General features: G+C 41.0%; 2 protein-coding genes across 11 annotated transcripts in view; one reads left to right on the top strand and one right to left on the bottom strand.

Moving 5' to 3' along the window:
* Nucleotides 1–2,302: 2,302 nt before the first annotated feature.
* FAM72A (family with sequence similarity 72 member A) lies at nt 2,303–14,378 on the bottom strand. 3 transcript variants are annotated; one of them, XM_024750921.1, is made up of 5 exons: nt 14,021–14,378; nt 12,761–12,774; nt 9,676–9,753; nt 7,029–7,153; nt 3,377–3,471 (listed from the first exon to the last, which is right to left on the bottom strand). In XM_024750921.1, exons 1-5 carry the CDS (start codon nt 14,156–14,158, stop codon nt 3,377–3,379), a joined length of 450 nt encoding a protein of 149 aa, XP_024606689.1. In that variant the 5' UTR covers nt 14,159–14,378. The 3 variants fall into 3 exon arrangements, with proteins under 3 accessions (XP_024606688.1, XP_024606689.1, XP_024606690.1); XM_024750920.1 differs by lacking the exon at nt 14,021–14,378 and having other exon boundaries at nt 2,303–3,471; nt 12,049–12,898; XM_024750922.1 differs by lacking the exon at nt 14,021–14,378 and having other exon boundaries at nt 12,169–12,898.
* The window catches only part of SRGAP2 (SLIT-ROBO Rho GTPase activating protein 2), a 242,007-nt gene continuing 240,799 nt past the window's right edge, over nt 13,684–14,891 (top strand). For all 8 annotated transcript variants that reach the window (XM_024750914.1, XM_024750912.1, XM_024750913.1 and 5 more), the window contains exon 1: nt 13,684–13,816. The gene's annotated coding sequence lies outside the window, so the exon portion shown is untranslated. The remainder of the gene's footprint in view (nt 13,817–14,891) is intronic.

The raw sequence follows: 14,891 nt of genomic DNA, 5'->3' as shown, positions 1-14,891 counted from the left end.
TGTATTATGTTGGCTTCCCCCTCACCGAAGAAAAGTAAAATAGGTTATTCTTTATCAGCCACATGTGACTCAGAGGTCAAAAGGGCAGTTCTTTGTAGGGTAAACTTCCTAGATTAGCAGTTTTAAAGACCTGGTTTTGAAAGCCAGGGATTACTCAGAATATTATGGCTTTAAGATTATACCCCACCCAAGATGCCTCACTAGAGCCTGAGTCTGAGGCTGAGAAACTGACTTGAGGAAAACGATAAAAGAGCAAAAAAAGCCATAGTGGGTGAGCTGATGACTCACCGCCCCTTCCTTGAACTTCAGGAATGACAAGATGGAAGAGGGGAAGAAAGGCAGTGCCCCACTGCAGGCCAGAAAGACAAGAAATTTCAAGAAAGACAAGAAATTCAGGGAACTTAAAAACTTATATATGTTCTTAGGGTAAAGGCAACAAATATAATTTCCATGGTCAAGTTGTTGAGTGCATCAAAGAAAGGAAACTAGGAACACTAAATTATTTTTTACCATCAGCACTATCACCCTAAACCTGATCATTTTATTCCCCTGATTAAAAACCTCAGTAACTCTACACTGCTACTGGATCAAGTCTAAACTTACGATGGCATAGAATAGTCTTCATAACATGATCCCAACTTTCCTTATCACCTTCATCTTCTAATTAATTCTTATTACATATCTTGGAAGGTATAGGGGACCACTTATAATTTACTAAATAAACCAGATACTTTTAAACTCCAGTCCACTTGTTTACACTATTCTCTCTGCTCAGAACTCTCATCCCGGCTGGCAAGCCCCTAATGGACTTCAAAGCCTGTCTCAAGTACGATTTCTTCTCTGTAGCTTTCTTGACTTCTGTTCTCTCCTACGACTTAGAATGATTGTTCTTTTGTCTACCCAGTCATTGAACTGGAAGCATCCCATTCATTAAGTAGACTCATAGGGTTCTATCCTCTCCCAAACTTACTGAATTCTCTATATGGGCAGTCGTGAGCCTGTCATTGGGCAATTCTTGGCACACCATAGGAGCATAATATAGTTTTGCTGAATTGAGTCAAATATTAGAAGACCAAAGCATAAATAGATTTTCTAGGCCTGGGAATTATGTTAGGACTAGAAAGTGTATGCTAAATCCACATATGAGATTTTGCTTTTGCTCTTACCAGAGAGGTGTAATTTACTTTTATTAAAAAAAGTGTCATGAATGTATTTCTCTAGATAAAACATTATTAATCCATTTTTGGCTTAGAACTGGCCTTCCCATAACCCGGTTAGCCAAAAGGTAGCTGAGTAATTTGAAATACTCTCCAGCTGGGGTGGGATCACATTTGGGGTTTGCTTCAATCAGTGAACCTCTGTCTCGCTTTGCTCTTCAAAGAGCTCCTCAGTCAACCATAGCATTTGAAGGCCTGAGCAGAACAGAAACCAGATGAACTCTGTTGAATTCCAAACTTGCCACATTGTCTACTCTAGCATTAAACTCTTCTTCTCTAACTGAACAAGTTAACTGAAGAAGTATATAATGTAGTATCAATTTATTTTTTATCTTATCCATTATGCCACCTTGTTCCAGAGTCTTTAGGAGAGTTTAAAGAAAAAAAAAACCAAATCCAAACCAAATTGTTCCACACTCATCCCTTTGGTTCTTTTGGTGACCTTCTGTCAGTGCTGATAGTCAGGGTGAAAGACTTTTGGAAAAGTTTTCCAGTACTAGTAACAGCATTTCCTGAAGCATCTTTTATCTTTCATCTTTATGCAGCAAATGATCCTGTCAGTGCCCACAGGTCAGTTTTACCCTAAGATCCAGTGAGTTTCTTCAACCTTAAAATCAGTCACTGAGGCCCTCACCTAGAGCACATAACAAGGTAGTTGTTACCCAGCATGTGTCCCAGCTAAATAAAATCATAGCTGATTCATGTCTGAAGGTGCTCAGGGGGTACAGCGTAATGATTAAGAACAGGAGCTCTGGAGTCAGTCTGTCTGTCTGAATCAGGCCATGCCTCTGACTGGTTATGTGACTTTAGACAAGCTTCTTAACCTCTTTATGCCTCACCTGTCTTATCAGTAAAAAAGAAATAATAATGATACCTACCTCTCATGGGTTCCTTGTGTGGAATAAGTGAATTAAATGTGTAAAGCACTTACTGGTACATGGTAAGCATGCAATAAATGTTACCTCTTATACTCTACACTTTTATGTTTTTAGGTAAGAAAAATGTGTACAATGAGAAATATTTTTCTCTATATTTTTAGGTAAGAAAAGTGGCTAAAATTAAAAATTAAAGGAAGGCTGATCATCTTTAGAACAAAACTTTATTTACAAAACTGTAACTTGGTCTGTTTTGGTATTACTATTGACAAAATGCCTTTGGCTAAAATATTAGTTAAGGTGATACATTGATTTTAGCTTTTCATAAAACAGGAATCCAACACTATCCCAGTTTCTTATTCCTGTGTGGCTCTGAATGCAGATAAACAAAACAAAACAAAATTTTAAAAAACCTTCTTTATAATGTACAATGGCTTAAGCAAACCACTTCTTTAAATTTTTTCTATTTAAGGGTTAGGACTGAGACTACTCATCTAAAATTTGCTATTCACAGAAAAAGCCCTGGAGAATGGGAAAACTTAAAGATGGAGGTTATCTGGCTTTCATAATACAATATCCATATGACTTTAGAAGAATGTAAATAAATAATATTAGTAAACAGCATATATTGATAATTTCCTGGCAAATTCATTTATCTAACATCATGCTGAGGAATCAAGAGGATTTCTCCACACATTCACAAAGTCTCGTTCCATATTAACATAGTTATCACCAATATAACATATGATAACCAGTACCCATGGAAACCTAATAGCCTATTTTTACAAAGTCCCTGTTAAGTTTTAATTCCCAGCTGCGCTTCACACATATATACATGCTTATATGCATGGTTATGTGCATAGATTTATGCATGGATATAAGCATGGTGATATATGTGTGGATACTAATGCCCCTTATTCAAATGTAAAATTAACAGCATCTGGCATCTAGTTGTAAGAAAACCGTCCCTAGATTGGGAGATAGTTGAGTGACACATGAAAGATTCTTCTACTATCGGAATTTAAGAGTACACCTATACTGGGAAGAGGGATGGAGAGAGGAAGGGTAGAAGTAGAAGCAGAAGTAGAAGAAAAGGACTACATTGGTTCAATAAACTCAGGTAATTAATTTGAGACAGAAAATAAATAAATCAACAAATGTCCCATTTTTGTTTTCCAAAAAAATAAATCACTGGCAAATCCTTACTAACAATTTTTGAATTGGTCCATTAATATATTTTTTACATAGGAAAAAGTTTAAATATTATATATATTATAATTCTATTCATCTAATACACTCCTCTGCTGAGATATCTGACATGTCTTCATCTGTACTCTCTTCTACCTCTGGCAAGTTGCCCCAAAGTAGGAAGTTTACACCTGAAAAGAAAAGCTCATAAAATTATTTGGTGCTGACTACTGTTACAACTCAGAACACGATATATAAAACCTTATATGTTAACATTCTTATATCAAATCACAGTGTTAGCAGTTAAGAGAAAACCTATTAAAGAATGAACCACAAATAACATGATCGATACCTAGATATTAAAATTATCCAACATCTAGAATACAATCATTCTTTAAACACTTTTAATTAAGGGCTTGAACTCTAGAATCTTGGAATTCAAAAAGATCTCAGGAGTCCATTTCCTCAAACCTTGCCTCCAGCTACATTATACCATAATCACTCTACACTGAGAACTTTCAAATCTACTTTAATTTTTTTTTTTTTTTTTTTGGTACGCGGGCCTCTCACTGTCGTGGCCTTTCCCGTTGTGGAGCACAGGCTCTGGACGCGCAGGCCCAGAGGCCATGGCTCACGGGCCCAGCCGCTCCGCAGCATGTGGGATCTTCCCGGACCGGGGCACAAACACGTGTCCCCTGCATCGGCAGGCGGACTCTCAACCACTGCGCCACCAGGAAGCCCTATTTTAATGATTTTTAAGAATGGAGATCTCATAACATCTTTTTAGATTACATTTCTCTTGGAGGGAGCATGGGAAAGGCCTGAATAAGTCTCCTCATCTCCTCAACAAGTATGGAAGTCACTGGTGCCTTTCTTCTGGTTAAAAAAAGCAGGGTTTTGGAGCCAGTTATAATATGAACAGTAATCCTTGATATACATGGGTTTTAGGCTAGAGGCTGTCAAGGTAAAACTATAAACTTTAGGACCAGGTTGTAACTGTCAGTACAATAAACAAAACGACAGTCTAAAGCCTCATTATGAAAGAACAGTCAAATATCATATTAAAGAATCCAGCACTGGTATACGATACAAGACCACATATATGGTAGGGGATAATAAGATGGTTTATTATGGGCACGTACTATATTATAACTTGAAAGCACTGAATTGAAAAAAAATACCATTATTAATTGACCTCTTGGAGAGCCAATAAGAAAGCAAATCTCAAGCTGTCCAGTTGTCAGTGTGGGCACAGGGAAGACTCAGCAACTCTGGGCATCCACTCCACACATACTAAGATAGTGGTCACATGGTGGAATAGAATGAGCCAGGGTTTGGAGATTTGGTTTGAATCCAGTTTCCACCACTAACAGTACACCATGGATGTTTTTTACTACTTTTACTACAAATGTATATAACCACAGGCAATATATATTATTGTTTTGTGTATATAAATTTTTTATAGTATGCTATTATATGTATCTCTTCTAATTTGCTTTTTTCATTCAACCTTGTTTTTGAGATTTGCCTGTCCATATGTGTAGATTTAGCTCATTTCTTATTTCTGTTGGGCATTCCATTCTGTGAATTAAAAACGAAAAAACAATATATATCTTAAACATGGCCCATCACTCGTCCTTTCCTCTAACTGCCTATTTTGCACAGGTGCCCAAGGAGACATGTATAAGGATGCACACTGTTATATTATTAAAATAGCGGAAACAATGAACTGTCTCTATTGGGTGAGATACTGGAGTTTAATCAGGCAAGAAATTAGCATCTATTTGATGCATATTGATGTCTATCATATTATTTTCTGTAATTTTTTTGTATGTTTGAATTGTTTTCAATAAAAAACACTTCTTTCCCCCGGAGAATGGATGATGTTCTGCTTTTGAAGAGATGACAGGATAGAAAGGAATCACTAGGCAGAAATCTAAGGGAGAATTAGAACCCATAAAGGTGAATGGAGAGCTGAAGACAACTTTCCTTTGAGGGCATTTGCCAGTCCCACGGAATCTGAACTGAGGTTTCCCAAGCCTCCACAGTAGAGTCTCAGGAAATCAGGTCTACACGTGAAGGCTAACCTAGAACATAGACTTCCTGGGGCCCTTTCAGTCTAAACATTATAGAATTTTATTAAGCTTGTGTACGTATTACTTTGATGCTGCCGATTCAGGTGATTCAAGTACAGTTCCAATGCCATGAGAATTCCTGTTTTATACGAAGCATCTAGAAAAATCTTCCTTCAAATCATAATATTAGGGTTACAAAGGAGAAGTTTGATATTCTTGGAGTCGATACTCAGAGACATGAGTGGCTCGGCACAATTGGTTCAAAGGAGAAAAAATAAACTAAGAGACTGGATCTGACAGAAGCAGCACCTTCCTTTCTCTGTTAAGAAGGGAGGAAGGAAATCCTGTGATACATCTGTTTCTCATGGATTAGATTCAGTGCAAATGGTAGAATGCTGGGCTTTTATCTTTGAAAAATTGACCAATATTAAAAAGTAAATCAAAATTGAAAAACCTCCGCCCTGTGTTTTGAATTCTATGAAGCAGGAAAAATAGTATCAAAGCAGAAACTTCCTTTAATGTGTCCCAGGAGCAACACAAATATAAGACCGGAGGCCTAAATTAGGAAGCTATATCTCACTTAGGGGGGTTCAGATAAGTCCTTGCTCAAAAATGGCCTTCTTAACATACTAGAGTATTAAATTAAGGCCTCCAAATGATGGGTTGAAAGCCACAACTGAACGCCAGGTGATTAAAAAAAAAAGTTAGAGTCTATAAAAACCCAAGCATAATTGGAGGGTTCAAAGACACTGACAACCTAGCTTACAACTCATGATCTCTTAGTCTGTGAAGGCAAATCATACGTCAAAAAAAGAAGTATATTTTAAGTTCTGAAGAAGACTAAGACATACATTTAAAAACCTGAGAATGTTGGTGCCAGCTTGGATTGTCAAGTTCTTTAAACTTGTTCTGTATACTAAAGTTCTGTAAACTTTAGTTCCCCAAAAAAGTCCCACTAAAAGTCAACTTTGTATTAAAGTCAACTTTGTATTCTGTGTAAGCAGATATTAGACATTGAGAACGTGTGTCCTATAACAAAACTGAAAGGCTCCAGACAATATAAAATGTATTATGTAAATATCTTTTAAGAATAGGTTGTGTATTTTTCTACTAAATAATCAGTAAAACATACTGGTATTAAATATTTCCCTTGTCTGAAATTTCATCATAGTTAATTAATATAGATGTCAAAATGGCTATTTTTATCCTGAAGCAACATTACCAAGTACAGAGGTTACCTAGTTTTCCTTCCTCTCAGCTCCCCATGACCCTAGCCTCCCCTCCTCCCTTTTCTTACACACACACACACACATACACACACACAGACCCATACACACAATTGACTGTCAAATCTAAATTCTTCCAAAATTCACTGGAGCCATATTATATATCAAGGCAGAAATATAGAGCAATTAAAATATTAATTTTAAAAGGCCAAGAAATCCAGCCAAGCTTGAGGCTCCTAAATATGATGATGGAAATAGAAATGCCATGAATTTTGGCTAGTAGTTTCTGTAAGTAAATGTTTGGGATAAAAGGATCTAAGTTTCACTCTAGTGGATCCAACCCAGGTGAGAAAGTCTCAGAGGGGATCCTGAAATGATCTATGGAGAGGTTCACTCAAGTCTTGGTAGACAAAAGTTAGAGGAATGTCTGAGTCTGTTGTTTCTTACCAGTAGAGTCTAGTCTGTTAATACCATAAACTGCCTGGCTGTGAAACATCCAAAAGTGTCCATTGTTGCAGGAAAGAAGGCAGGAACAACATGGAACAATCACATGATAACCTACAATGTTCCCACTAAAAAGAGAAAGTAAATATTATTAGATACAAGGTAATATCTGACCATGTAAGCATTTTTATGTGCTAATGTAAACAGACAAACCATATAAAGATCTCATTTTCTCCGAACAACCTCCATTGCTGGGATCTTTGGGATGGGAGTTACTCTGATAATGGTTACAGTTCTACTGCCAAGTGGGAAAACAGTCTTTAAGTGAAAGAAGAGTGACATATTCTCTGTTTCTTTGCTAGTATTGTTTATGCATTCCCCCTTCAGAAGCTAGTTTCTAAATGCCATAAGGTTGTGATTTGTCCAAAATTGATGGGCTGTATAGACAAAATACATTAAATAAACTCAGACCTGTGGATAAAAGGTTTTTGCTCTCCCCAGGACTGTGGCAAGTTGGGTTCTTATATGTTTCAGGTCCATGCCAGCACCTAAAAACTGTTTCAACAGATGGAGGAGTAGGAAGACAGCATGAGCCCATGAAAACTGAACACAAGCTGGCTGATCTAATTTTAGTCTCAGTGTTTTTGAAGGAATTCAGAAATGAAGCAAATCCATAGCTTCTAGAGAAAGTTGCAAAAGTTTTTACTGTCTCCAGGGTTATCCTTCTGATTAGAAATAACTCATTCTTCCATAGGTTTTTTTCCTATCTGGTCACTATTAAATAGAATGAATATACAGGGAACATTTTAGCTAGAAGTTTTTTTGTTTTTGTTTTTAATGACCACATGAACTGCTTACACCTTGAGTTGTAAAAATTCCTGTTTATAGCTTGTTCCTCCCCTGTGAGATGTGAGTCAGTCATTTTTGTGAGGCCCTACAAAAAATACTATAAAAGGTACCAGCCCACCTAAAACATGTCTTCTAATCATAATCGGCTTGAAAGGCAAACAAATGAAAGCAAAAGATGTTCTTGGATTAGGACTGGCAGTTATTTATAAGGCTATATTGTAAGAATAAATTCTACGGCTTTAATTACCACCTGTATTCATTCATTCATTCACTCATTCAGCTAATGTTTACAGAGCATCTGCTATGTGTCAGGTACTGTTCTAGGTGCTAGGAATAAAGTCCTTGTTCTCATGGAGCTTTCTAGTAGGGACACCTCAGATCATTTTGCTCCCTTGTTAAAACTCCTTCAATAGCTTTCCACTGGCCAAAAATGAAAACCCAAAGACCCTTCCTACCAAAGTTTAGATCTGTGCTATCCAAAACATGGCTATTGAGTACTTGAAATTTGGCTAGCCTGAATTGAAATGTGCTGGAAGTATAAAAATACACTAAATTTCAAAGACTAAGAATAAAAAATAAGAATGTAAAATATTTCATGAATAATTTTTTATGTTGGTTATATGTTAAAATGACATTTTTTGAATCTATTAGATTAAGTAAAATATACAATTAAAATTAATTTCACCTGTTTCACCTGTTTCTTTTCACTTTGTAAAATGTAGTTACTCGAAATTTTTAAATTACGTATGTGGCTTGCACACATCTATTGGATGGCGCTGCTCTAGATTATCTGGGTTCTGACTGCATCACTAATCTACCCATACTACTCTCACCTGATGTTCACAATCTCTCAGCCACACTGGCCACTGTCTCTTCTATTCCTTGAACGTGTTCTTCTTTGCCTTGGGTTCTCTGCCCTGGCTGTTCCCTCTGCCTAGAACATTCTTCCTCCCTGTCTCATCCTTTAGGATTCAACTCCAGTGTTACCTTTTCATGAGGAGGCTTCCCTGACCATGCTATCTAAAATAGCTCTTATGATTCTCTCAAGCTCTATTATTCTCTGTCATTTATTATTATTATTTCCTTTGGAGTATTTCCCACCCTATTCAAGATCTTATTTATTTAAATATCTTACTGATCAATTGTCTTCCTACTGGAATATAATGTCGAAAGGTCTATGACTTTGTCTTCTTTATTGCCGGATTTCCAGCCTCTATAACAATGACTCGCACATGGGGGGACCTCTGACTTGTACTTTATAGTTTACCAAGCCTTTTAACATTCGTAATTCACTTGATCTTTACAACAACTCTGTAAGGTAAACACAAAAGATATTTTAATTTCTATCTTAAGAAGATACCTATCTATCTTAAGAAGATACCTGTCTTCTTAAGATATAAATTAAATAAGGAAACAGAGTTTCAGAGGTTTAGAGATTTAAGAAGTTTACTCAAGATAACAAGAGAATAAGGGTAGGGCCAGGCAGGGCTCAAGCCTGATTTTTATGACTGTAAATCCAAGTGTTTTTGTTTTTTTTTTTCCCTCTAAACTACATTGCCATTTTCTGAAAGTTAAAGCAGATATTTGCTAATGCACTTTGAAAAATTGTAAAATCACATTCAAAGGTAAAGTGTCATAAGACCCTTTTGAAAAACAGTTCTAAGTAACAAATGGTTTTTCAACAGTTCATTGCATGGGTGATAAACAGTGCTCGATGCAGCCCACTGAACCCTTCTCTGTGCTTCGGTGTCAACATCCATCTCCCAAACCCAGGGCTATTTGGAATATTGCCACACATTACCATTTTAAACATGCGATGTCCTTCAGTCTACATTTGCAAATTTCAGTGAAATAGCATCTTCCAATGAAGTCCACTGCACTGGAGAGGGAAAAGTATAGAGATAGTCAAATGTATTGTTAAAAAAATGTTGTGCAAAACACATAACGTAAAATTTACTAATTTAACCATTTTTAAGTGGACAGTTCATAAGTGTTAAGTGTATTCATATTTTTTGTGCAACAAATCTACAGGCCTTTTTCATCTTGCAAAACTGAAAGTCTATACCCATTAAATAACAACTCCCCATTTCCCTCTTCCCGCAGCCCCTGGCAACCACTACTTTCTGTTTCTATGAATCTGACTACTTTAGATACCACAGATAAGTGGAATAATACAGTATTTGTCTTTTTGTGACTGGCTTATTTCACTTAGCATAATGTCCTCAAGGTCCATCCATGTTATAGCATGTGACAGGCAGGATATCATTCCTTTTTAAGGCTGGATAATATTTCATTACATGCATGTATCACATTTTGTTTATTCATTCATTTGTTGATAGACATTTGGGCTGCTTCTACCTCTTGGTTATTGTGAATAATGCTGCTAAGAACATGGGTGTGCAAATATTTCTTCTAGATCTTGCATTAAATTCTTTTCGATATATACCCAAAAGTAGTATTGCTGGATCATATGGTAATTCTATTTTCAATTTTTTTGAGGAACCGCCACGCTATTTTCCATAGTAGTGGTACCATTTTACATTCCCACCGACAGTGCACAGGGTTCCATTTTTCCATACCCTTGCCACAAAATGTACTTTTGATTACGATTTAGCATGAATTTTGTAGACTCAAAGAGCTGCGAGAGACTCTAAAAGAAACTGTAAGGGAAAGTTAGTATATTTTGTAAGGGTAAGTTAATATTTGTGAGCTCACTATAAATATGACAAACCTTCTATTCAAAACATCTTACGTGTTCATTGATTCATATACATCTTAGCACATTAATCCATCACTATTATAACCCCTACATGGAAGAGAAGACAAGAGGAAAGACCTGATTGTACTCCAGACTCTGGTCTAACCTTTAACAATTCACATATCTGAGCTCTCCTTATGACTACTTTATACTTACCATAGCTATTGCAAAGACGAATGGGTTAATATTTAAAACTGTTGTTTCTGTATGTGCTACTAAAAAGAAAAGGCACTGGACAATAAATCATAGAAACTTTGCAGTAGTAGGTTCTAGATTTATTGTCTAGCGCTTTTTCTTTTTGCAACACATACACACGCACAGAGGTACTTATAATAGCCCATTTATCTTTGCAATAAATGAGGGCCTTTGGCTTTGCCATTAGGCATGACTACACTTAAGCCAATGAAGATAAGATTTCAAGGGAGGAAGAGTCCACAGCTTTGAGTATATTTAACTTTTAAAAAGTTTCTATCATTATCATGAAATTCATTTTAAAGTAGTCTGCTTATTAGTGTGCCTTCTCTGGCTCTGTGTCCAAAGAACAGCTGTCCATGTGCATTTTGGATAATTTCTCTTTCACTTTAATGATAAAGTTTCGATAAAGAGCAAAATCTTGAAAAGCATGTAAAGGCACATATACGTGGACTATAGAAAGAGAAAGTACCTTTTAGAGCCAGAAAAAGGTATATTTGAGTCAAATAAAATGGCTATTTTTCCAAATGGAAGCAAATTCTTAAGGACTCTACACCTAAAAGTGGGTAGTGACTGAAAACAGAATTTAAAAGGATTTGAGTATGCAAACCAATGCATAATATCTAAAATAAGCTTTATGGGTGACAGGGATTATTTATTTGAGGGCTAAGTCCTGTTTCATCCCATAAAAATATATATGTCTCTCTCATTCAGAAAGAGAGAGACAGGGAGATGATAAGAAAAGAATACTGAATTAGGTGGACAATGGATCTGAATCAGCATGCCAACTGCAAAAAATTGGTAGAAAGCTAGGGAATGTTTTTTTGGAGTAAAACTTTAGGAACAAACATCAAAAACACTTAAATGACCTCTCTTCTCCAACAGTACCGAAAATCTTGCTTGAATTACCTACCGTCTCAGTCATGGACTTGATCCAGTGAGAGGAAGGTCTGTCAGGGCACGGTAGCCAGGGATTCAACTGAAGGGACCACATGACTATAACTGAACTAGAAGCATTACATCAGGACTGACCACTCTGGCTAAACCACAGTTTGTCCAGACAGTCTGCCCCCTTAGTTAAACTCCAGGGGGATGGATCATCAGACTGCTGGGAGTGGCTGGAACACCAAAATGATAACCTCCTTGTTGACTCCCAGAGGTTCAAGCCATACAATTTTCCCATCTAGTTAAAGGCTACCGTTGCCCGCCACTAGCATGACTTACTTGGTAGGAGGGATGTCTGTAGAGAAAAGGTCTATTTCAGTGTCAGCCAGCAAAACAGCCTTCATTCCCCTAGAGCTGAGCACTTGTTTACAGAATTTGCAACACAGGATGGACACGCGCCGGTCATTGAAACTACAGCTGCTCGTAGACATGGCGTCCGGGGAAGGATGAGGTGTGGGATTTTGAAAATAGAGCAATACCCTCCCTAGTTTGATTCTCCCAGGCGAAAAATCAAATTGCGAGGCCTCGATCTTTTCTAAGCCCGGAAATTGAGAAGGAAATGAGTTCTTTTCTGTTTTCCCGTGGGAGGGTAAAAGTAATATTTATTGAGTAGAAACCGGGGAGAAGCAGCAACCTTGGCTTTCTCTTTAACTTTCGGGGAAGAGAGAGGAGTTTGAAGTGGGGAGGAGGCAGGCTGCAACGTGCCTCGGGAACTTCTCTAGTTTCCCCTTTCTCCAGTCTGAAGGATCCTCTACTCTTTAGCTCCTGCTCCTTTTGCAATTCCCTTAGCTTCTCCCGTACAGGCTCTTTTATCTAAAGCTTCCCCCTTAAGCCCCTCCCTCGGAGCGCTCCAATTCCTCTCTCGGATCGCGGACTAAGCGTCCCTACCCACGCGTCCTCTTTGGAAATCTTTCTCCTCTCCCCAGGATTCAGAAATCCCCTCAGCTTTTCCCACCGGGCAATCCCGGGTGTTCCTTAATCCTCCCGCGACCCTTCTCCGCTCTGCTCTTTCGCGGGCCGCCCTCTTCACTTCTCTCCTGGCAGTCCCCAGCCCTCAGCGTGCGGGCTCTCGCGTCGTTCCTCTCGCGACTCCCTCTCCTCAGCTTTCCCTCATGCCCCGCGCCGTTCCCTCAAGTCTTTCCCGAGCTGCCGCTCCAGAGCTCGCGGTGGTGCTGGTGGGGCGGGACAGAGGTCGCTTTGGGGGCTCCGTCGGCGTTGGTGTCTCTGCCACTGAACACGTCGTTTTTCGCTCCCTCTTCCGCTCTCTGCCTTTCCAACCGGCTGTCAGTTTGAATTGCCAGCGCTGCGCACCCATTGGGAGAACTAGAGTTCGCCCACGTCCCGCATTGGAAGGCTCGGGAGCCTGCCCCTGACGAGATTTTAGTGGCCAGGAGATCTACGCCCCGCCCCAGTAACGGTGCCTAGATAAATTCGGCTTGCTGGTTGGCCGAGCTTGGCCCCTCCTCCGATCTCATTGGTCAGCTCCGGGAGGTTTGGGCGAAACCTACTCCCGCCCCAGTGAAAGCGGCAAGGCACGCCCTTCGCGCTTCTCATTGGAAGACGTTCTACAGTCCCCGCCGTTCTCTACTCTGTATTGGCTGAAATTCTCCGCAACGCCCCTCCTCACTACCCCGGTCCAATTGGTCGTGCCTTCTCTCAGAAGTATGTGTTTGGCTGTTGGTTCTATCTTAATCCCGCCCATCAGTTCTACTTTGGGGTTCGGCAACCCGGGGAGGAGCTTAATCTGTGACCACGCCTCGGTTGTGCTAGTCACACCTCCAAGTTTCGCCAGCCCCTCCTCCTCATTCCTAGCCTCTTGGGATCACCTATTCCTATTGGCTACAGGCCCCATCGGTCGATAGAAAGTGGGCGGTGATTGGCAAGGGGGTGGGCTCTGCTTCCCGGCGGGGTCCTGCGGAGTTGGCGGAGGCTCCTCAGGGGACTGGGGGACCGATCTGCGTAGACGCGGGTGGCGGGGAAGAGAGGGGAGGAGAGCTCTGAGTGGGAAGCGGAGCCGGGGGCCTAGGACCCGTCGCGTCAGAGCCAGGTAAAGGCTCCTTCCCTCTCCCCTTTCTTCTTCCCCGCCGCGGAGCTGGAGCCCTGACTGAACAAATCCGGGCAGAGGCGGGAAGGAGAGGGCGCGGATGCTGCTTTCGGCGTCGCCTTAGCGTTGCCGCCCGAAATCCCTCAGACCGCCTCCCTCCTGACCCACTCCCAATCTCCCAGTACAGCCCAAATACTTCTTTAGGACTGCATCTCCGCCCTTTACCGTACTGCCTGGGACTCTGCCTTGGCTCACATGCCGCCGCGCAGTCTGCACCCAGCCCCCTCCCCAAGTCCTCTGCACACTAGCAGCCTTGGTCCACCTTCGGGCAACCGTCGTTGGCATCACCCGTAACCATCGGCTGCTCTCTTTCTCTGTCTCCAAGTCCTGGCAGACTGTCGGGTTACAGCCCTGGACCCAGAAGGATGGGTGTTCCGCACTGCTTCCGGGGCTCTTCCCCTGCCCCAGCCCCCGGCCCGCCCGGAATGGCTCCTCTTCACGAACTCCCGCTCCCAGACCTATATCTGGGTCCCCAAAGTTGCTAATATCCTAGTACTCCATGTAACATCGCGGCCCACGATAGTCTCCTAACTTCTCCCTCACCCCCAAGGTAATCCTCCCTTTGCCCTCTCCTCGCCTATCAAGCGTGTGCAGAAGCTCCAGTTATCCCCGGTTCCCGTGCAGCCTCAGGACCCCACCTCTCACCCCCCTCCCCGCTTCCTGCCTGTCTGAACCACCACGCCGCTCCTGCTCCCTGTTCCTCTCTCGGTGCGGCCCTTTCTCCAGGCGCGGGAAGTGGGAGACTCCCGGCGCGGAAAGGGAAAGGGGCGGCCAAGGAGGGAGGGTCGCCGCTGCGGCGCGTCCGGGAGCGAGACGCCCGGCTCTGCACTCCCGTCCCAGTCCCTCCCACCTCCTGGGCCTGGGTTGGAGCGGGATCTCCTCGGGTACCTCCTGGTGCGAGGAGTCGGGACTGCGACCCTCAACGACCTTCCCCCAATCCCCAGGCGGGGATTGGGTGCGGTATCTGGGATCTCTGGGCTTGGGTGACCAATTGGGGATGGCCTGAGAGGCGGTGGCT

Source organism: Neophocaena asiaeorientalis, unplaced genomic scaffold (assembly GCF_003031525.2).
Source record: "Neophocaena asiaeorientalis asiaeorientalis breed wild unplaced genomic scaffold, Neophocaena_asiaeorientalis_V1.1 scaffold67, whole genome shotgun sequence".
NCBI lineage: Eukaryota > Metazoa > Chordata > Mammalia > Artiodactyla > Phocoenidae > Neophocaena > Neophocaena asiaeorientalis.
This window is presented reverse-complemented; position numbering and strand designations above follow the sequence as displayed.